The sequence below is a fragment of the Maylandia zebra genome, linkage group LG20, assembly GCF_041146795.1.
Source record: "Maylandia zebra isolate NMK-2024a linkage group LG20, Mzebra_GT3a, whole genome shotgun sequence".
Taxonomy (NCBI): Eukaryota; Metazoa; Chordata; class Actinopteri; order Cichliformes; family Cichlidae; genus Maylandia; species Maylandia zebra.
Window position 1 is genome coordinate 31,812,489 of NC_135186.1, and position 24,054 is coordinate 31,836,542.

A 24,054-nucleotide genomic window follows, 5' to 3' on the forward strand; every position below is an offset into this window, starting at 1 on the left:
TAATCTGAAATGATTAGGAATTATTTGAAGTCAGTATTAAGTGATTTAAGTGGTCAGTGCTGTGGAGTGTTCCAGGGATTTAACATATTCCTCCAACGTCTTTCTTAATTCTAGCTGACATCTTCCCGCGGAGGGATTGCATTGCACTGGCATCCGTGTGTGTCTGCTCCTTTTTAAGCACCATCCATGTGTGGCCAGAGCCCCACTTGACAATGACGCAGAGTGATGCCCCCTCAAAAGCAGAGAAAGAGGAAATCTGAGATGAATCACGTCCCATGGAGAGAAAATGTGTTAAATAGTACTTGGACACTGCAGCATGATAATTTTCTATCACAGCAGCCTATAAGTATCTGACAAGCCCTATGCTGACTCGGCAGTCTGTTACAAAATGGCAGGCGTGCCCTTTTATCTCGGTACATGTTTCACGGCAATTGGACAATCAGCCACTGCAGTGAAAATCCATAGTATTGATCGGCCTGTATCTTCTCTATAATTCTCCACCAGGAAATCCCTGATGACAAATTATATCTGCACCAGTTTTTGATTGGTGCTTTGATGTAAGCGATCTCCAAGGGCAGACTGAGGAACTGGTTGAAGCTTTATTAACTGAGTCTAAGCTGGCTCTTCCTCGTCTCACACCTGCCCAAAGCCAGACCTTCTGTCAGTCATATCGCAGGCAGACAGTCAAAACCGCTTCAGTGAGTCGGAATATACAGCTGCACATACAGGCCACCTAGCATCATCACAGAGAGACACGCAGGCCTACCGGTGGGAGGGATAGCTGGCTGTGAAGGTGACTGTCTGCCTCCTGTGTCTAGACTTGAAGAGCACACACACACACACACACATATGCCAATACAAGCGTGGCACAATAAATCTTGCATCAGATATCGCACAACTTTTTCCTGTTTATTTCAGGAAAGTCATTCCTGTATTTCATTACAATTTACAACATGTATACTGCATTTTTATAAGTCTATCCCGAGATAGTCACTGCCTTTTATTATGCCTTTGTAAATTGTGCGGCAGTGTTAAGTTTCAATTTACTGTCAGTGTAAGCGGTCATTTCATTCAAGCAGCTCCTATTCTGTTTCCCTTGCATCTGCCATAATGGCACTGCTACAGTGGAGCTAACCGTCTCCTCCAATCTGCTGTTTATGAACGCAACGCAAAGAGGTAGAAAAGGCAGCACAAGACAAATTAAATGTGATAGTGTATTCTATTGATTCTAAACAAACACAGGCCTTTTCTCACTCTCTGCTTTTAGCACTTGACGTGTACAACAAGCCTTATCATTATGCACACTGTACTACTCCCCTTTTTCCTCAGTTGATCACCCTGACCACAATGCATTGCTCAACACCGTGGAGTGCACACATCAAGAGGCCTCTTCTAATCCTGGCGGGGTACTTAGCAGGCATCAAAATTGGCGAAGAACTTTTCCGAAATCCACTGTCATAAATCCGATGATTTTTGAAAGGAGAAGAGGAGAGAGAAAGCCCTTTATTGGAGAGTCGGGTGTGTGTGCTGGGGGGGTGGTGGTGGATAATGTTGGACATAATCCAGCCTCTGACAGAGGAGGAGGGGGAGCCAGCATCGTTTACAGAGAGGCATATGCTCCCTCCCTTCACACAGTCATGAACTACAGCAAAGCAACCTTTTACCAGCCAGTCAGAGAAGGATAATCTTTCCCCTCGTAGCACAATGCAGGAGATTACATGGAGAACATGTCAGTCTGCACTGGATTTGCTAGACACTAGATCTCTTGTCCCTATCGATTTGCAGGCTGCTCATTCATGTTTTCACACGGGTCTCACAGGCAGAGCGGCCAAAGGCATATAGTTAGGAAAGCAGCCATTCTCTCCTTTCTGCTCTCTTACGCTCTTTGTATGATTGGGTGCTTCACATTGTGTGTGTGCGTGCATGCGCGCGCTTCGGTTTGCACCATCCTTTGCACATACATGCTCGCAACAGTGTCAATGTAACACCTGCTCCCGGTAAATGCGTTTTGTAATCACAGGACAAGTTAACCTCGACACCGCAGACTGCAGATGTTGTAATCCCTGGTGCTATTCTGTCGCTGTTGATTTGCTTCGGCGCAAGCACAATCATCGCCCTCATTTTAGGGGTTATAGTTTTCCCTAAAGCTTTGCATTATTAATCAATTATTACATTGCGCCCCCACCCCAACCCCATACCCCCACCCGCTCCCCAACACAAATAACAGAAGCTGCTACGGTTTACACACTGCTGGGCCCAGGTGGTTAGGATATTGACCATTATAAACTGGGCTCCTTCCTGTTTGTTTCAATATGCATCACAGCAATTTAAATTACAAAAGCAAAGCTGTAATCTAAAGCGGCTCGGGGAAGCATAAGCAGTCGGTTTATCAAACACAAACATGTCTAAACTTCAACAGCATTTTGGCAAGTTATCAAACGTTATTTCATGTTAAATGAACTGTTTCTTATACAGTGCTTTTTACACTTTCTAAAACATGATTCACAAATTCATACAAGTACTTTTTGACCTATGCTTAAGGGCCTTCTATCTAACATTCACACACCGATGGATGGATCAGAGAGCAACTTGACGTTAGTAGCTTGCCCGACGATATTTGGCATGGAAACCGGAGCAGAAGACAGAGAACTTTGTGATTAGTAAATGACCTGATCTACCTCCTGAGCTATAGCCTCCCCAATTGATTTCCTCGTCAGCTGTTTGTTTTATATATAATGAAGACATATTATTCTCATTTCCACATTAGCTACTCTTTGTTCTACCAAAACTGTGGCTTTTTGCAGACCCTCTGTTCATCTGCTACCTGAAACAAGCTGTTTTAAGTCCTTCCCCCCTGCCTGTAAGACATTGGGTACCTTTTGCAAACAGAAGGTTTGAACCAAAGGTGTGTGGGACTAAGTCAGGGCTGTTTTCCAGGGATATCCAATCTTATCATAGACAGCTAAAAATAAAAATTAAAAACTGTAACAGTCTCTATTTAAGTTGTTAAATCTAAATAGGAAAAAAAGAAAGTGAAAACTAATGAGAGTAAAACAACTAAACTAATGAAAACAACACTATACTGAAAGAGTTCATTTTGTAGAAACTTCACCCGACCAAAGTTTTTGATATAAACTAAAGAAAGTCTTTGGTGTGTCTCTTGGTCCTGAATGACAAAAGCCCTGCATCTTTTATGCAACTTTGAGGAGGGCAGATTAAGGCCCACTGCAGTAGACTTTGACAGAAGAGTCCCGTGGACTCACAATGCCCATTTTAAGGAGCAGAAAACAAGAAGTCCTCACTCATGCGTTTCTCAGTGATCAATATGCTAACTCTGGGAATGCTAAAATCGAGGCGGATGCTTGACAAAGATGGATAGATTTGCACCGTCCGTGAAATGTCACTGATTCAGTGGAGGATGTCACCTCAGGATCGCTCGGCTGTGTGATAAGCCTGACACATCAGCTTGGGGTGGAAAGTGGTGTGGCGCCACTCTCTCACTCTCCCTTCCTGTCAGAGCAGACGGATGACAACGACCACCGCTGCACCGAGTCCAGTGGGACCCAGGTAAAAATGAACACAATTAAAAAATGGATGAGTTGCAATCTGTGGAGAAAAGTCAATGTGTGGGGTTTCGGGTGGTTAGCGTCTGAGTGGTCGCAGAAAAGCAAAATCATTAATTCCAAGTGAGGGCTGTCAATCTAGATTTGACAGAAACACTCTGAGCTGAAAAAAGTTTTTTTCGTATTATTTATTGATTACTTGCATGTCTGAGCACTTCTGTTTACTTGCAAATTGTAATCAAATTTCAGCACGTTAAACTGCTGAATACAACCACCTTGACATACTGTAAGTCCACACTCGCTGTGATCTATTCAGACTGACATACATCACTTTCATTTTCAGCACATCAGACACTCCTTGCCAGAGATTTCACTGATAATGGGAACAAAGCTCTGTCATTTTCCATAGATAATGTAATTGCCATAGCGAATGAGGCCATAAAGATGGCAATAAAGGTTTTAATTTTACTGCCTTCTTCTAGAATTTGACCCTTTGTGGTGCCCATATTTCTTCATGCCCCAAGGCAGGTGCTCTGAGACTCTCTATTTGTTCAAGATCAAAGGTCTGTCCAACAACAAGCAGCACTGACAGGCTGCTTTGGCATATGTTGGGCCTTTCTATTGGACCACGGGGAAGGTGAGAGAGCGAGAGGTTTCTGTTTTCTTCATCGCTCTGTCAGAGGGGCACATCTCTGGGGACATTGGGGCAGTTTGTGTGGTCAAAACAAGAGAGTTACACAAGGGGAAAAACAGCAATCAACAGAGTGGTACTTCACACTGACCCATAGCTTGACCTACTGTCAAATTCTCCACCTTCTTCTGTTCTGCTGCTCCCTTTTGGCTGATTTTGACTGATTGGTTTTGTTTTGTCTTTTGTTGATCCGTCTTCCTCCTTTTCAATTCTAGGTAGCAGGTATCATATCTCATGTGGTATTCCCAAAGACTCTGATTGTAATCCTGTTGCCTTCTGAAGGAAAAACACCAGAATCTGACAGAAGACAAAGCACCATCTAGCCACAGGATCCCGGGTAACTAATAGCTCAGGTCAAAGTCTGTCCTTTTATTTATAATCCTCAACAACATGAAAGATGAAGGGGTAGATTGAGATGCATAACTTCACCCCCTTTTTAAGCAGGAAGCCCACAGACACCAAAAATGATGAAATGCTTTGGCTGAGAGGTAAACTATTAATAGACTCCTCTACCTGAAACTGTCATTGTGATCCCTGCTCTACAGCCCTGCATCCACACCAGGAGCACCTTCCCGGGACCTGTAAAGGGCTGCTGAAAAGGACTATCACATATGCCGCGGTGCACACGGCAGCTACTGTACAGACGGCAGCGCTTATCCAGAGACCAGTATGCTTCATAATTGATAGTAGCGTGCATGTGTCAGTAACTCAGTGGGGTAAAAGCAAAGTGTGGGCATGCAGATATTTTATTTTGTGCTGATTCTGGATGTATAACTGCAAATCTCCACAAAAGCCTACAATGTTGTCGAGTCAAACAGAGGATGACAGTAAAACAAGGACGCAGGCATTTTTCATGGCCAACTAATTAGCTATTTCCCCTAAGAAGAACAATAAGAGCTCTTGTGTGTGTCACTACCGTCTGCTGTGCATCATGAATAAAATGCCCATTTTAAATATTTTGGGGACAACTTTCCGTATGTAAATCAGCCAACAGTAAAGTTATGTCAGAGGAAAAGTCACTGCCGATAGCAACTGCATTCCACAAATGATCATTTATTACCCGACACTATTTTTAAGGTGGGAAATGGCAGCCTCCCTTTGTCAAATCTAACAAGGGAATAGCTTTCAGGTGCTTATACCACTATAACTCATCTCTGTGACCTTTTGAGCAGGAATTAGGGCACTTTCATCCTTGCTCAGGTGCTTGTTGGAGTCCATTAGCATTTTTAAAAAGTGCTACAGAGTATAAAGCAAAACAGGGAATCTTTCATTAATAGACCTAGTGAACTTTAGCATGTTGGGTAAATTATGTAGAATCAGCCGATAAAGGATGGCTACAGCATTGCCGCAGACTTTAAAGCAACATCTTACTAGCATGAACTGTGCGGTTCATGTGACTATATTCCCTAAAACTCTCTCTATTTTTGCAACGTATTTAATATGAAAGCTAAGATCCGTGATACCTTCAAGCGCACGTAGCAATCATGAGTTAATATTTCCTTGCTTCAAATGTTCAGTACCTCTTTTATCATTATTCTCCAATTCAACATGCTCCTCCTTCAGGGAAATTACATAGCCAACCACCTAATCCCAGTCGTGTTGAGTGCTATTCTACGCTAGCAGACCAAATTAAACATCTGACTGAGATTGCTGAGAGAGACAGAACACACAGTCTTCTAACCCATTCTCGATTTTTGAAGCTCCTAAATAATTCATAGATAAAACAAAACACAACAAATACCTTGAGACGTGTGCTACACAGTAAGTTAATCCCACAAAATGAAATAGAACTTTATCTTGGAGCTTAAATTGAAGCAATACTGTGATATTAAAGTGTGAAAGAGAACACAAACACTGCAACAAATTACAAAATACCAGGGGGACCGACAACAGTATTACAGAGGACAGCCAAATACCATTTCATTTTAGAGTGTGGGACATGCGGTTCAATATTATCGTTATTGTCAATAAATTGTAGCATGCAAGCTAGTTTGAGTTATCACTGCCTGTCTCACATATCAAAGCATGGGGTATCTTTGATAATTCACAATTGTGCATTGTCAAAAATATCATGCAAGAGCAGCAGAAGCACTGGGAATAATAAAAGGGGGGAAGTTTGTTTGGGCCAAGCATGAAAAGTACTCCAGAATCCTAATGCACCAGATTGTGTTGAGATGTCATACCTTCTGCCGTCTACTCGTTTTGTATTACCACTTTCCCTGTGATCAAAAGCATTAATCTAAAAAAAGGCGATATCTGAGTGCAAATATCATCTTTATGTGGCCATTACTTATTAATCTTTATGTTCATTCCGGGGCCACTAAGTCATGTCACCTAGATGTCCTCTGAAAGCACAGGGGCCGACAGTATATTGAATTACATGTTCCCCTATTTACTGGAAAAGCAGGTCTTGGAGATAACAAGAAAGGTGATATTTACAGTAGCCTGCAGCAGTGTGATGTGTCCTGCCAAATCACAGCTCAGGTGGGCCAAGTAACTTCTTTGTGCTAGGTGGGAGGATGCGACTATGTTAGACACACTGGCAAGATGCATTTTTAAAGATCGCTCTCATATCAGTGTGTTTAAAAGCAATTCATATAATTGTCTGTGAAGATGAGCAACTAAGGTTTAAGTATCATTTTGATTTTCTCCTGTTTTAGATTGTCTCCTGTAACGTGCAAGTGTAGGACAAGCATGGTTATAAATACCAAAATTAATGATGTCTGAATTCCATTTAGCTACTTTAGTTTCAGGCTCCTTGTATCGTGCACACTGCCTCACTGATAATCTGTCATGGCTCACTGGAACAAAAAAGAGCCATCGCTTTGTTATAGGTAACACCTGTGCTTTTACAAACAGTCATATACTTCAAGTTAAGACATGGTGTCCAGTGAATTTCCTCAAGGATGCCAAGGTTTATGTGGCAATAACCAGACAGACAATTAGGTTAATTAACACAATTTTTTAAGCAGATAGATAGATAGATAGATAGATAGATAGATAGATAGATAGATAGATAGATAGATAGATAGATAGATAGATAGATAGATAGATAGATAGATAGATAGATAGATAGATAGATAGATAGATATTTTAAGTATTTGGTTTTTATAGTCATGCAACATAGTGTATTATCAAGCTCAGCTCAGCTCACAAGTCTGGTCAGTAACATTTTTGGAAAAACTACAGAAGATTAAGCATGGATTACAACCAAAACAATTACTCAATTAGCAGATTAGTTGATCAACAGAAATCAAAACAGCAAGAATTCATTTATTTTCAAATAAATTAGAATTTACTCCTCACGTCTGTAACTCTGTATGCCTTCCTAGACCAGTAAATTAGCATTTTTCACCCTTTTCTGTATGCTTTTCTAAGCTCACAGGGCTAAGGCTCATATGTAGTCGAGAAATGTGTTAAGTATATTCATCACTGGCCAATTAAGCTGATTCTGACAGAGCCCAAAGTTGAAGCCATGACAGTAAACAATGCAACAAAAGTGAATGTTGATGCAAGGATGCTACAAATTCTAAAACATGGATGCTTCATAGACATCTTTAATGGAGCAACACTGTAAAGCCAAAATCACCTAGGTGGGCACCTGAGGTTATTGATATTAATTCAGTATATGATCAAATGTGAAATAAATTCACAACCTATCCTTCTTTTAATAAGTAATGGTTATGAATAAGTATTCTTGCACAATATTCTGACGTAACGGTGAATTGACCTTTAACAATTTGAGTGTAAAATGTCATCCCATGTGTGTAAAATGTAGAGCCGACTGATTTATTGGCAGGCCAGTATTACTGGTGAATATTAGCTATTTGCTGATCTACCAGTATCAGCATTTATAACTACCAATATATTAAAATGTGAAAGTACAGGGGAGACAGGAGAAACACCCTTCAATCATAAGTGTGGCTGTTGCATGCTTTGTCCACCAGTGGGCACTCTGTAGCATCCCTGTTGACAACAGGTGTTTAAAACGCTACAAACACTCAGCCAATCTGAGAAGAGTCAAAACATAAATGAGCAAATAAATAATTATAAATATAAAATGTTAGGGGGAAAAAATAGCGATTTGTCAGGATATCAAATTTTTATATAAATTTTTAAACCACCAAATATCATTATTTATTATTTATTATAATATTTGGTGAGTTATTTGGTAAAATGGTACCACCATTGTTAGAAGATTACTGAGTTATAACCAAAAAAACATTTTGTCAAGGTGATCTTGACCTTCAAATACCAAATTCCAACCAGTTCATCCTTCAGCCAAAGTTCATGTTTTTGCAAAACAGTTTTTTTCCTGTGACTTTACAAGAATGCTGCCATGATGAGATATCAGCGACCCTGAGATTTGAGTTCATGCATGAGTTTGAGTGGATATTTGAGCAAGGTTGGAAAAGATTATCTTCAGGCATTCAAGAAAGACACATTTCTGTACAACCTAAAAACAGTCATAGGTGTCAAAGTTCAAGCTTCTGATTATGTTACATGAAAGTAAAGTGATAACCATTATGTTCTTTATTTTTGGTTGAACTCAACAAGTCCACAGGTGTCATTTTTGCCCTATAAAGTTGGTATTTTTCATCATCTTTTAATTAAAAAACATAATGAAGATATTAACCAATTTTGGAGGAAAAACACTTACAGTCCTTTATAAGAAGGTTTTTTTCACATTTTAATGGTTACGTGACAACATGTGTTGGGGTAGTGTTACACTAAACATTCAGCATGCATAGTGTACTTATCGGCTGACTTCAAAGTTGCAGCTATGCACCTGTTTAATTTTGTAGTTCTTTCCTACCGGCAAATTACACAAAACATAAATCCAGATTTAACTTGTATCTCTCTAACTTTATGTATGAACAACATGACTGATTGGCTTTTATGTACATATGGAGCCAGTTCACAACAATAGTAGTCTCAAGGCACCTAAAGTTAAGCAGCGATGGCATATTTTCACTTCATTTCATTTTGTCTGCCTTGAACAAATAACTTCTCTGTTAAAATCATGAGTGTGTCAAGACCATCACAAGTTTCACACTTCATTTTTATCTTATTAGACAAATTTTAGATTTTCAAATTTGTTTATCTGCTGCAAATATCACATCTCAGCATGGCTTTGATCACAATTACAATCAAACTTGTTACATGCAGCCACATATAGATGAAACAGTGCTTTCATGTATTTGAGAAATATGTGTAACCGACACAGCACAACTTCTTTCGGTTCTTTATGGCAATGCCACTGTTATTGTTTAGAAAGCTGTACTTTAATATAAACAGATCACAACGCCATGGAGCCTGCGTCTCCTTACTGCTGCTGCCGACTATATTCTTGCACGAGCTATTTCTACTGTAGTTTAAATCATTATTTATTAATCTGCAAAAGTAGCATATTCAAGTTTAGGTTGGACATGTTTTCCTTGTTAATGTAACTTGTGACACAATAATACGCGCCACACGACTTAATTATTTCTAATGATATGTGCCTGATACAGACAGTGACATTGTGGCATATGAGCGAGAGCACTTTATGGTTAATAAAGTGTTTTGATCATCATATACAGGACTCGGGGAAACAGGTGCAGATGAAACAACTGGAACACATGGTGGAAGCCAGAAGCTCAGCACACCTGTTCCCTTCCTGCTAAACAGCCTCGCAGTGGATCGTCTCTGGAGCACAAAATAGCTTCCATCTCACACACACAGCACACATTTCTCCAATTCCAATTGCTCAGAGATGGAGAACAGACATTTGTCCCTTTTAGGGCCAATAGCAATAGTGATAAATGAAAGCAGGACTCTTTCTCTATGCTGCTGGAAGATCTTAATGCATTTTCCTCTGGTCTGTGTAGACAGAGCACTCCGCAGGGAGGGAGGGGAGGATAAGTAACTATAGGAGGTGGTAATGGTGTTGGTATCGGCTGGTGTTGTTTGCCCTAGCTGTATTGAAGCGATGGTCCCCGAGGAGCCTGGCACAGGGAGCTGGGTTTGTCAACCTTGTCTGAGGGACTTAATATGAAAACAACACTAATGAGAACCATTTCCATTGCTCTGTTTATTTTCAGAGATGCATTGAGCGGGGCATACGCACGGCTCAGTGATCGCACGTTGCATTGCATTCATTATGGGGCCCTGGATGGGCTACTGATACATTACACACAAACACACTTATAATTGCATTTTTTTTATTGTTCAGTGCTACTTTTAATGCTGCACTGAAGCAAAATGGGCTCCATCTGACCAAACACAACCGTAACGTTATGCATCTGGCTGGCATCTTTTATCCTTTTTAGAAACACTTACTAAAAACTAAAAATCTGCCCAGAAAAAACCCCACTACGTCTGTACACTATGTCTGTCCATTCTATAGTATGTGAGGAGGAATTCTCTTCATCAATAAATGACAAGCTTCAGCAGACAAGTATCATTTCCTCAAGCAAAATGAATCCTCCCGCGTCCATCTATTCACTCACAGACATGCCATTTTGAAAATCTCTCTAAAGTGACATTACTCTAGAGATTGAAACCACTATTTCATTGAGCAGAAAATTGCTATTGAATTTGGGGCTGAATAATTGGAAGCTATGTTCCAATGCAACCCACAGAAAAGGTGGAGTTATGTTTTATTGTCACACTCAAACCAATGACATTCTGAAGCTGAGCAGCACAAATGGTATGGGTATTGTTGGACGGGACATTGCTCTCCTTTGTATATGAGCCATATCAAGCAAGGAGTTGGAAGGCAATTTGGAAAGGATGCAATTCACTTTGAGCTGAAAGAAGGCCATGGATGGCATGAAAAGATATCAGCATTTTAAGGGAAAAAATCTGAGCATTCAGCTGTGTAGTTCTATGTTTGTTAAAGCCTAGACCAAACATTCATTTTCAAACATGTTTGCTGTATTGAAAACCAAAGAGGGCAACATTTTTCATCCAAATATATTTTTTTCCTTGCAAGAAAATACATTGTAGAGTCTGCAATTATAAAAGCCTGAATTAAATATTTTCATACATAAGCTGCTTCTGATTGCATGTATCTACATCAACAGCGGGCTCTACTCCTTAAAAAAATAGCACTTGTGATAGCGGCCACCATTTAATAGAAGAATAACTGTTTCTGCTATCCTCTTTGCTGTATTTTGTTTTTAGTTTTGTGGCACTTCCTCTCCCTTCCTGCCCCTCCTTTTATCCAGTGATCGTTTTGTGAACCCTTTACCCTGTCATTGGTTTAGAGACTCCAAATGACTCTCTGTTTCTGCAGAAGACTAATTCATCCCCTTTCCTCCCTCCCTTGGCCACTGGCAATACTGATGACCACCAGAAAGACGCACACACACAAGCGTGAACACTTTTCATACAGCTAGACGTCGGCGCATGCACGTACACACTCACACATACACGCACACACTGATGGCTGCTGTGGTGTGCTGGTGTAATGTGCTTTGTTGTGTGAAGGTATCAATCAGAGGGGAGCAGATTATTAGAGTGTCTGAAAGAGATCAAACAATGTTGCCGTCTGCACCCACACATGGCTGATTTACAGGCAGGCAGATAAAGTACTGCAGCTCTCTGTCAGGGGCTACATGACGGCTCGCCGCGCTCTTAGGATAAATTATTGCAGAGGCCCGCGGTAATGTCTCTCCACCTAGCAACCAGCCGCTCCAGCCGCTGCCAGGGGAGCCCTGCTCGTCTGCCATAATGGCACTGTGTCCGGGGTCAGCAGTTACTGTATCGTTGCAGAGTAGGAGGGATATACACACATGCACGCGCACGCACACACACACACATATATATATAGAGAGAGACACACACACACATCCTTGAATGCAAGCGCGTGCAGGTTTGAGCACTGTTTCTCGTTTGTCTCTACACCTGCCATAGGAAGCAATGCCAAAAGACACTCAGGGATGACTACAGGAGGACTGAGTGGACACAGGGGAGGTGCCGATGTCTCGCTGCAATTTTGCAGCAAAGCAACATTTTGAAAAACTGACACCAAGGTTCCAAACAAGACAGCGCTGAGGGGAGGGGGGTGCCATTATCAAAAAATAAAACTTGGCAAAAACATTACAGAAAGCCATTTGTAACACTAAGTCTGATCTCACTTGTGCGATTGGCCAAGAGGCAATTGTATAGACGCGTTATTTCATAGTACGCTCCAGCTGCTGCTGTCCTTAGGTTGGCATGTAGGCCGGCACAAAAACAATCACTTTGTGACTGATAAAAGCCTCAGAGGCATATTGACATATACCAGTGACTTTTAGAACAAAACACAGTACCTATTTGATCCACTTTCTGAAACAAGACTACATATTTTGAGCTGTGCTTTAGTAGACAGTGACAAAGATAGATACATATATAGAAATATATATATAGACAGCAGGAAATTGAAATGAATAAGTCACTAACCTGAAGTGGATTTCACTTACAGATGACACATAACTATTTTATATGTCGCTGAGCTCCTGGCCTTTTATTTATTTCAAGATGGCATTTTTTTTTCTGAACACCGAGCAAGGTCAGAGTAAGTAAAATTCATCCGAGGAATTGGCAGGAAAGAAACAGGGCTGCAAAAAGAAAGCAGAAAAACTATAGTGAGATGCTAAAAGATAGATGCTGTCGATTGAGTGTAATGAATATTTTAGTGAGGTTTTCTCCATTAGAGCCTTTCAACAGTGTATTTCTATATAAAAAGAGGAGGGAAACTAAGAAATAAAAACACAAACAACTAAAAAATACATTTTTCCTTTTTCTTGAACCATGGCGGTCCACATCAGGAGTTCAGAAACTGGCTTTGGCTAGCCGCTCTGCCATTTCAGTGATGACTGGGTGATCGCCTCCTCCCTGCCCCCTCCCCCGTGTTATCTCGCTCAAAGCAGTGCCATCCCTCCATTGTAATAATGCCGCTTCCCAGCAGCCCTTGGAATGACCTTTCTTTAATTAACTGCATCTTGATGAGCAGATCTACATAGAATGTGAAGGTTAATTAATGAAGTATCACTGCTTAGTCTTAAAACCATCACCTAGCGGATGACAGCCAGCCCACCACTCTCAATTTTACCCCCGATCTCATTAGCGATGTAAGGCCAATGGACAGCTCGGCTCTGGCCAGTGGATCTCAAATAAATTGTATCAAAGATGGGCCCTTTGATATCCTTCATATGGCTACGTAAGACCATATTCTGACTCTACACTTTGAATAATATATGAGAAATACTCACAAATACACACTCACATTCTTGCATCACATAATGTGTTCATGTTTTTCTCTGAGGTATGAATCTAGTCAGCAAACGCATAAATAATTCAAATGAAGGTAAAATAATATTTCAATTAAGATCCATGTAATCTGTTTCCTGCAAACAAATACATGATGGATGGTGATGGATAATTCTTGTATTATTGCACAGTTTCATCTTGATAAGCTTTCGGTTTCCGTGTGATTTCATTTCAGGGCACATTTCAGCGTTGCTTATCATCGCAATTTGGAAAGAAGATCCACATTAGCGAATGTTGCCCGACGACTAAAAGTGTCTAAAGCTGGTAAAAGATGGGACGATGATGACTCGGGGTCTACGGTTACAGCGAATTTCCCAAAACTGGCTGCACTCACACAGCTTTTTGTCTATCCATATCCATCTATCACACGGGAGGATGAGGTGAGCTATCGCCCACGTATGCTGAGCACTCCTAGCGCAGACACTAGGTGGACATGCAAGACTATCCATCACCGTGGAAGCTTGGTTTTGTTGCCGTTGATTACAAGATTTCCCTCCTGGGTATCACCGTCCAGGAAAGCCACCTGGGCTCACTTACCTCCCAACTTGCCCTGGACATTGGAAAAATGACCCGAAAGTATCCAAGATAAGAGAAGTTTTCTGACCCCTTTCATTCCGAATAAAAGCCTCATTCCAAAGGTGATGATTTCATTCATTCATTGCACCCAATCAAATGGTGCACATTATCCTGCTGTGAACATTATCCTGTTTCTTTCCGTGTAACGCTGTTGTCTATTTAGATGCACATGCAAATCTCCATCAGGAGAACCGCTACTGTCTCTGTATGAAAATTCCTCCTGAAAACAGAGAAAAATGATTGAAGCTCCCTCTGTAACCTTGTTCCAGCCCTAAAGTCAAAGCATTAATGCATGACTTGGCGTCGGGTAGCATAAGAAGCACAAAACAGCTTCCACAAAACAGCAGAGTTTGACAGGTGCGTGTTTATCCTTTTTATCCAATATCTGCAGGATAAAGAATAAAATATGACAAATATACTCAGGCCATCTGGATACGGCTAAACAAGCAAAGCTACCAGTCTCTATTTGTGTCTGTTAGCACTACAAAGTTATTGATTCTCACCATTTACCACTACAACCCTTTGACAGCAGACACAAGCTCATATGTTAAAACTGGCATGGCTGACTTCATGACAAGCTAACAAAGAGTGATAACCCCCTGGTGTCTTGTTGCTGTCTGTGGTTTTATGGAACACAAAAACAAAAGAATAACATATAAGCAGAAATCTCTCCACTGCTTTTATATCCGTGCCTAATCTGTATACTGAATGACAATGATTTCCAACCCTCATTTACGGATCGAGTCATGAAGAAAGACAGAGTGAAATCCCATTTTGTTGCCCTTAAATTGTTAAGATTTTGCCAGAGTAAACTCGATCCCTAATTGGTGTAGCTTTTTGCTACCAGTGATATAGTGTCACACCGTCACTGATGACTGTCAGGTAAACTTTCTATATAGAAGTATTTCTCCGTTGAAGCGTCTATCTGATTTCCCTTTCAGCACCTCGAATGACACCCCACTAAAAGCTGGCACAATACGCTTCCCGCACACAACGCTGTCACCAAAGACAACTTGGGAGAAGCGAGTGTTTTGAGAGTTTGAAACAAAATAGCTGGTGCAGCATTTCCCCATTTCCGTCTGAAATCCTTGACACCAGAGGATTTACAGTGAAGTGAAGTGAGGTGGGTGCTGTATGGAACGAGCTGTGGGGGCTGCGTTAGCCGGGGTGGGGGGTGGGGGTCCGCACTACATTCGTGCTGACAGGGATCCTCCCTGTAGCGCATGCTTTTTTTCCATTAGTTCCTTACTCACTCTCTTGCCCTCCAGACCCACAGAGTGAGGAAGATTTAAGTGGCCAGTCAAGAGAAATCCCCAAGGTTTGGCAGGTGTGAGGTCTGGCTTCATTATCTACAGACACCTCTGTCCAATTATGAGCCTTGCTCCCTCTGTGACGATGATGATGCTGTGTGTGTGACTATAGGTGTGTGTGTGCACGTGCGTATGTGTGTGTGGAGGGCATGAATAAGCCGCCCTCATTGTTATCTGTCTAACTATCAAGATTCTCTCTTCCATTGTGACATCATTGACAATTTCACACAAAAAAATGTATGCACGCGCACTCATACTCACACATCACAACCACGGACACACACGCGCACACAGCATGCACATGCCTTTTGTTTAGATTTAGCTCCATAGATCGGCCTAAACCTGAAATATTCGGCCCATGGCCTCATTTCCTCCTCTGCTCTACTTGGAAGAAGAAAGCAACACCTGAAAACTACTCGTGCGCTCACAGTAACGGTCACTTCCCACCGAAAATAATTAGGACTCGCGATAAAGAATAACCAAAGGCCCATAATAAATTACACACAACAATCCTGTGATCAAAAGTCTCACTGGTTTTGATACATCTCCATGGTTTCTCCATTTTGCTGACCCACTGGTTCCAAAATGTCAGCTACTACAAACTGGAGCAGTGCCTTGTAAGCTGCTTCAAACAAGCACAGGGGTCTCTTTCTCTGGACTGCTTTTGGACACCCCCTGCTGACACTAAAGTGAAACACAACCTACAGAACCTTCTTTCCAAAGCAGACTGCACTGATAAACATGACAGAACAGATGACAAAAATATCATCTATTTTAAGCGACGTGCACCTTAAAGATGGAGAGAAGAAACCTAATTATTTATTTGCTACTACGGCCACATTTGCATTAATGCATGCTACCACGCTAGATCTTAATACTTGACAATACAGACAATTCTAAACTACATTATTTTTAAAGTGGGGGGGGGGTTAACATTTTTGTCTTAATTTATACCCCAGCATGTTCCTTGGGATTGCACACACTCCTCCCAGGGCTATGGCCTGCTATTGTCTATGAAGCCACATGTACCCTCTCCTCTCTGGTTTGCATGCACTCATATGCAGCCCTATCATCTGCATCACTTGGCAGATACAAAGAGCATAGCACTGATTTGCGTGTGAGCATGTGCGCCTTTTGTGTGTAGCACGGCTGCACTTGCTTGCTGTGCAAATGTGTGTGTTTGTGCGCATGCTTGTGTACAGTGTCTTTTTTTTCTTATATGATAAAGTGGGAGTGTCAGAGGCATCTGATGGTTCCCAGACTTTGGCTCTGTTTTATCTGATGCTGAGATGGCAGCTGTTGACCAAAGGAATTCATACATGTGTGTATAATTTGTCTTATGGCTCAAAACAAACTCGGGACATGGGACATCTTTTAGCCATTCAATTTGACACGACACAAACCAAAGGTCGCCGTGCGTGTTTTGGTTTCCTGAGTTAAGGACTGTCTAGAAATAGAACGGACAACAAATCTATCTTATTTTCTTGGAACTGTACAAATAACAAATCATTAACATATAAGAACAAATGCGGGTTGAAGCAGGTTGCAGCACAGCTCTGAACTCACCAATTTATTTGCCTCCTCTTAATGATGATAATCTTAGGACTGGCGGCAGCAAATGAGCTTCGCCTGAAAAAAAAAATTGCATGAATTAATAATGAGCAAAATTACTCAAACTCTGCACACCACAACCTGCCGCAGCACGGTGGGCAGTGGGCCCTAAGGTGACAAAGCTGGGTAAATATTTTATGTCTAAATATGATTTTGGGGTCCTGAGTCTTGTGTCTGACAATGCTGCCCTTATCCTTGCAGAACATGGGTAAACCATTAAGCTTAGAGGAGACTTGGAATCCATCGGCAGCTCTTATCTGGATGCAAGCGAGAGAGATCAGGTTTGCGTGCAGCAGTCGGCTTTTGAGGCTTATGTCTGTGAAGTGAGTCGACGGTGTTCTTTGGGTGCCCTCAGGTGGAAGCCTGGTATAATTGCTGTTGACAACCTACAAGTCATTGTGCAATTAAAGCATCTGCCGCTCCTGTGTGGCAGTGGGCTGTGATGCCTTGTGACAGCTCGTAGCCATTAAGCAACTGTAAGCAGCTGGCGTGCCTCGATGGGGGAAAATAATGTGACAGAGGCACTCCCCCCTATTGTTGCCCTTGTCTCATTGGGGAAAAGAGGGACATTACATCACTCACCAAATACACGGGTGTCTCAATGAATGGGAAAGGGGCATGTCTACAAATTAGGACTGGCACAGCTGGATGTCCAAATGATAGTTTGTTTCTGAATGCAAAAACTGAAAGTGCTTTTATTGTTTTCTAACAAGAGATGGAAGCCTAGGGAAAACACAATCAAGACTATGCAGTGTGCTCAACCAGGAGCTATTGGAAATTAATCAAATAGTGAACTGATTGATTAGTTCAAGTGAAAACAATGACAACAATTAGATAATTCAGTTTATGGATTTTTTTTTTCTTTTGTTTTGGGTTTTTTGGGGGGATGTAAAACAACAAATTTTTATTGGTTTCAACTTGTTACATGTTTTTCTTCTTCATATCACTGAAATTTAATATCTCTGGATCTTAAATTATTTTGAGCAGAAACTGAAACATATAAACTGGGAAAAACTGTGATGAGCACTTCTTGTTACTTTCTGATATTTCAAATCATTAAGTGGAAAAACGATCTGCCCAAATAATAAATGACTACAATTGTTGTTTGGGAATATTTTCACTGCGGTTATTGCAGTGTTTCTGAACTTAACGAAGTGACCAAACTGCTCAATCATATGAGAGAAAGAAGAATCCTAAGCTTCGAGTGTGAAAAGTGAGAAAAACAGATTTACAGTTCTAGATCAAAGTAGGGAGCATTTTGGCCAGTTCTTCACTGCTGGGAGAAGGGCGGGAGGGACATAAGTCTTTTTTTTTTATTACACCACCACTAAATCATTTGGGTGTCACATGTAAATGTGGTCTTTTGATGTACATTTAAGTATACTGAATTTGCGAGGGAGGGGGGGATTTATGTGAATGCAATTTGCACACTCTTTAGTCAGATGCAATTATTTATTTAATTAGCTCATTTTCATGTCTCCATGTCTCCTTCTGAGCTGTGTCATCAAATTTCAAACTGCTAAGAAAACAGTACTTTGTTAATAATATCATCAATACATTTACCATATCACTAACTGAACATTTATGGATTATACGTGAAATCATAAGTCAAATAGGGTGATAATCAACTAGTCACATTCATGTGGGTAGGCTATGAAAGGCCTTGCAAGTCTAAGTGTGTGTGTTCATGTGTCTAGTGTACTTAAATATGTGTGTGTACCTCCTGTCTGTCTCAAGGATTTGCTGTTTCAGCAGGGAAGGAATCAGTCCTATGCCTTTGCCATGCAGGAAAGTCAGCGTAAGGAAATTCCTGAGCTTCACAGTGGCAATCAGGCAGTTAAGGACCTGCCACTGAAAATGGAGCTGTATGTCAGTCACTTTCATGGCTTATTCACACTAGCACAACTGCTCTGGCATAAAAAAAAGAGGCATTCTCATTCACTCACACCAACAACCAAGCAAATTGCCCTTACTTGAAAATGGTAGAGCATGTATATTTAAGTAGCCTACCATCTGAAAGCTTACCTTGCACACGAGCAATACTCTATTAAGTCGCTGCAGGCACCACAGCAAGTGTTAAGGCAATATTCTGCTGCCTAGAGTAAACAATAAAGCTAACTGCTGATTTCCGTGCCTACGTAAGTTAGAATTTGACATTTATATGGCCCAACAAATAGTTTCAACATGCATGTAAAAGCCATCGTTGCCTCTCTTTGTGACATTTCTAATAAGTAGTAACCGTTTTGGTGGCTTTCTAGGAACAAAGAGGTAAGCTAATAGCTACTATCCTCTCCAAGTCAACTAATGCAGCTACTCGTTAAACCTTTAAATAATATACTTTCTGTTTTTAAAGAATTTTAAATTTTGAAATCAGATTTAGTTTTGTTCAGCATCTGGAAAGCAGAGCCTGAAGACCTCGAATGGGCCGGGGGCACCACCACACAACGATGTTGCGTTCAAGTGCTCATAAATACGCAATTTCAGCTTTTAAAATCCCGGTTTGCAAAAGAATTAACACAGTGTTAAATAGATATTGGTTTATTCTAAATAGGACAGTCAAACACTAAGTCAGATAGCTTTATTAATAGTATTATTTAATGACTTATAAGTTGATTTGTGATCAGACTTTGTAGTTTGATTTTCCCACGTTTCTCAAAGCAGCATATGACGACACCAGCAAAGCCTTGTGCGGTTGCCGCAAACCCAACGTAGAATGTCGTAAAACGTGGAGTCGGCAGAGAAGTGAAGTGCTAGTTCTATTGATATGCAAACCGTGGTAGATTTCGCAGTTGGAAATAGGTAGTGATGTTTCATTGGCTACTTTTTGACCCCAGTCGGCATGTTTTAAAACTACAATGGACGCAGCGAGGACACAGAAAATGAGCTGATCTCCAGCAAAACCACCTCGAAAATGGCTGCATACACCGCTGAAGGTAAAACAAAACAGTTGCTAAAATTCATAACTGGAAGACAAATCTATGATATCACGATTTAGCTCCAAATTATTGTAGCTATCTTGTAATCACTTTCACAGATGTACATTATGCAACGTCCTATGAAGTCGTTATTTCCTGTTTTGTGTTCTCTGCCATCCGAAGTGGCTGCAGGTCATTCTGTGGTGGTGGAGGTGAGCCCAGATATCCACATCTGTGGCTCCTGCAAAAAGCAGTACAATAATTATAAGGTCTTTCTCGCCCATAAGCAAAATGAATGTTTCCTGTCCACACCTGACACCCCAACCACTACTGCCACATCCACTCTCACAGGTAACATACTCCTCTTTCTGCTTTTGCTGTCCATAATTTGAATGAAAAATTTACTTTGCCTGTCAAATTATTTTCAGACTCCAGCACTGAGTTTATTTTTGAGGAGACCTACCAGACCTGTGTTGTGAGAGGTGTCAAAAAGATGACCAAAGCCCCAAAGACACCTTCCAAAAAACTAAAACCTGCCCTGACTTCAAAGAGACACAGCTGCTGTTTCTCAGGTTGGTGCCTCTTGCTGCTGATGAACACAGATCTTCAATCTCTAACAGGAAGAACTGCACTTCCTGCCACTCAAGCCCCATACCATTAATAGCTGTAAAAACTATTTGCCTCCTTCACTTTCCTGTTCCATATCATCAAGCAAACTTTATTAAGTAAAATACGAAGAAAACCCAAGTATATACAAAATACAGTTTTTAAATGCTAATTTCATTTATTATTTATTAGAATAAAAAAAGCTATCCAAAGCTGCCCTGTGTGAAAAGATAATCAAGCAAAGTAATCCATAAATAACAAAATTACACCCAAGAGTGCATCGATGGAGCATCCAGGGGGTCACAAAAGAACCCATCTAAGCATCTAAGGAACTCTAAGCCTTACTTACCTCAGTTAAAGCTAGTGATCATTATTCAACAATAATAAAGAGACTGTGCAAAACTTGACTTTAGGAAAATATTCTGTGGACTGTTGAGACAAAAGTTTAACTTTTTGGCAGGTTTGCATCCTGTCACAGCATTTCATAAACAACATCATACCAACAGTCAAACATGGTGGTATTGTGATGGTCTTGGGCTGCTTTACTCCTTCAGGACCTGGATGACTAGCTATAATTCAAAGAACCATGAATTCTGCTCTCTACTACAAAATCAGTTTGGCTTATGCAGCAGGACAATAATCCAAAAAACACATTGGCAAGTTCAAAATTCCATTCCAGTTTTGGAAAGTGCTGTAAAACAGCCACCGCTGACACAAAATGCTGTGCATCAGCAAAAAATTGAAAAGAGAGGCAGTAAAGTAGAACTAAAATGTACAAAATGACACAAGTAAAAACAACCATAAAAGAGTTTTATAAACGCACCCCCACAAATTTATGGGCACAAAGCATCAACAGAGTGACAAATAGGCAAAAGAAGAAGAAGAAAGAAATCGGGAACTTTTTCACAGCACTGTATTTATTTAGTACAGTGTTGATTGGACTTTTCACAAATGCAGAGGCTGCACACAATTTAAGAAAATGTTTGTTTTGTTTTTTTTACAATCTACAGGTTGCACTTTCAAGACACAGTATGGCCAAAAAGACATGGAACGGCATCTTAAAACTCACACCGGTACGCTAATGCTTTCAAAATATGTTCTTCAGTTGCAAAACCCCTTTAGAGTAAGGTTTAACCCCAGTTGTTTTTCTGTCTGCCATCCAGGTGAGAAGCCATTTGAATGTGAACTGTGCCACAAACGCTTCAGTCGGCGGGACAAGCTGAACATGCACAGCCGCTCGCACACAGGTGAGAAGCCACACAAATGTAAACACTGTCCCTATGCAGCAGCAGACAGCAGCAGCCTGAAGAAGCACCTGCGCATCCACTATGATGAACGGCCATTCAAATGCCAGATCTGTCCTTACGCCAGCCGCAACTCCAGCCAACTTACCGTGCATCTCCGCTCTCACACAGGTAGGTAGCCAAAAAAATCCAAAATTGTCAGCAGCTGTGTGACAGTTGTAGCTTAGAGACTGGTATTAAAACTGGCTTTATTTTGTTTATGTATTTATTTTCTAAGGGGATGCACCTTTTCAGTGCCAACAATGCGATGCAAAGTTCAAAATAAACTCAGACCTGAAGAGGCACATCCGGATTCACTCCGGCGAAAAGCCTTACAAATGTGACTTTTGTGAGTACTGCTGCGCCATGAAAGGAAACCTGAAATCGCACATTCAGATCAAACATGGTACGGAGAACTCCTTTCAGTGCGTGCACTGTGATTTCAAGTGTGCCAACAAGACTGCTCTGCGACAACACTTGAGAGAACACCAACCCACTCAGCCCATTCAGTGTTCCAAGTGCACTTACTCCTGCTCCAGCAAGGGGGCGCTCAAGGTCCACGAGCGGATCCACTCTGAAGACCGCCCTTTCAAATGTGACTTCTGCAACTTTGCCTCTAAGCAGCGCAGCAATCTTGTCATTCACAAGAAGAAGTGTCAGTCGGATAAGCTTGAAAAAGGCAGCGGTGGGAAAGGAGGCAGAGGTGGAGGCAAAAATTTAGGCACCGACTCTCCGAAGCCTGTCAGCTCTCGGTATCGAGCCAAACTAGATGCAGCTCGAGCCTTTTGCTGCGACTCGTGTGACGCTTCGTTTGTGAGGGAGGACTCCCTGCGGAGCCACAAAAAGCAGCATCGGGACACTCAGAGTGTGTTGCAACTCCAGCTCTCTACCCCAGCAGAAGCAGTTAACTTGGTTCCCGTTACCATGTCACAAACCAGCTCTGAGCTCGAAGTTCCTATCCCGTGTAACCCAATGCCTCCTTATAGTAATACACAGCTTAAAATCATTGTATCTCACCCGTTAGGCCAGGATAACCCCTTGCTCTCAACTGGTGGGGATGGCCAGAATAAGAGCAACATGGTCTTGCTTAGCCCAGAAAACCAGGACATGGTAGTTAACTCCATGATCCAGCAGGTCAACCTGCTGGCGCCTGTACAACCACTCGGTTCATCCCAAACCACAGAAGCCACTCTTGAACCCCAGACTGTCCTCCTGACTCAACTCAGCACCGACGATGCCAGCAACCCGCTCCACCAGGCCCTGATGCAAACGGCCATAACCGCTCAGGACTCGAGCAGCAGCACACAGACGTTCATCACCACCTGCTCTGAACTGGAGGGGCTCAATGCTTTGATCCAGGAAGGTGGCACAGAGATTACAGTGGTTACGGAAGGAAACTCTGCTTTGGTGACCACAGCACCTCTGCCTGATGTGGACATGTCCAAGCCAGCAGAGATGGTGACGGTTGAGGAGAGTGCCTTACACTGTGAGGAAAGTGCATTACTGGTGCCAAACATCAGCCTGGGCAGCCAGAATGTGGTCATCCACGGCGTTCCACTTATAGTGTCTCCTCAGCAGAGCACGGTGGATCAGCTCTCCCCTCATGCACTCTATTCCAATTCACACACACTCGAAAGCATCCCACAGTGAACAGCGTTGTGTGTTTCTGAAAGTTAAAAAGACAGTAACTGCATCATAAGCTATTTCTCTGCTGATAGTAACTTGTAGATCTAACGGTAACCACTAAAATAGCAAGACTGTTGGCTTTGGAGGTGTCGTTTGTTTAGTCTTAACATTTTAGAATAAAACATCAATTTTAACATTGTTTCATGCACTGTATTTTCAAGTGTTATATTTGCAGGCATCAAAAATTGAAATTAAACCATATTTCAGTTACAATATTTAATTGAAATCAGGTTTAATTTAAAGCAACATCATACAAAGAAATAAAAGAATAATTCCGCAAATTAACAAAATGTGAAAGTGACTGAATGTATTTGTATGATGTATTTTTTATGTTTGTCCATTAGGTGGCAGCAGAGTGATGAGAGTATATAATGAAACTTGCTCTGCTTTATGGAGTATTCAGACTGTAAGTGTACTGCTGCCCCGTGGTATTGATTATACATATTCTGTATGTATAGCTTTTGTTAAAAATAAATATTTTTTTCAAGCCCTCATTCTGAATCTGAAAAAGTAGAT

General features: G+C 41.4%; 1 protein-coding gene and 2 long non-coding RNA genes across 5 annotated transcripts; 2 read left to right on the forward strand and 1 right to left on the reverse strand.

Moving 5' to 3' along the window:
- Positions 1 to 3,534: 3,534 nt before the first annotated feature.
- On the forward strand, positions 3,535 to 4,826 carry LOC143414341 (uncharacterized). The gene is made up of 3 exons (XR_013094876.1): positions 3,535 to 3,567; positions 4,470 to 4,591; positions 4,800 to 4,826. It is a non-coding gene; the product is annotated as an uncharacterized LOC143414341 (long non-coding RNA).
- A 7,861-nt stretch (positions 4,827 to 12,687) lies between these two features.
- On the reverse strand, positions 12,688 to 19,223 carry LOC143414173 (uncharacterized). Its single transcript, XR_013094698.1, has 4 exons — positions 19,074 to 19,223; positions 18,769 to 18,899; positions 17,004 to 17,066; positions 12,688 to 12,839 (listed from the first exon to the last, which is right to left on the reverse strand). It is a non-coding gene; the product is annotated as an uncharacterized LOC143414173 (long non-coding RNA).
- A 507-nt stretch (positions 19,224 to 19,730) lies between these two features.
- Positions 19,731 to 24,032, forward strand: zfp64 (zinc finger protein 64 homolog (mouse)). Of its 3 annotated transcripts, XM_004560319.4 has the most exons (7): positions 19,731 to 19,981; positions 20,147 to 20,175; positions 20,251 to 20,314; positions 20,392 to 20,535; positions 21,580 to 21,642; positions 21,733 to 21,984; positions 22,091 to 24,032. In XM_004560319.4, exons 1-7 carry the CDS (start codon positions 19,960 to 19,962, stop codon positions 23,500 to 23,502), a joined length of 1,986 nt encoding a protein of 661 aa, XP_004560376.1. In that variant the 5' UTR covers positions 19,731 to 19,959; the 3' UTR covers positions 23,503 to 24,032. The 3 variants fall into 3 exon arrangements, with proteins under 3 accessions (XP_004560376.1, XP_076734041.1, XP_076734042.1); XM_076877926.1 differs by having other exon boundaries at positions 20,147 to 20,314; XM_076877927.1 differs by lacking the exon at positions 20,147 to 20,175.
- The last annotated feature ends 22 nt before the right edge of the window (positions 24,033 to 24,054 follow it).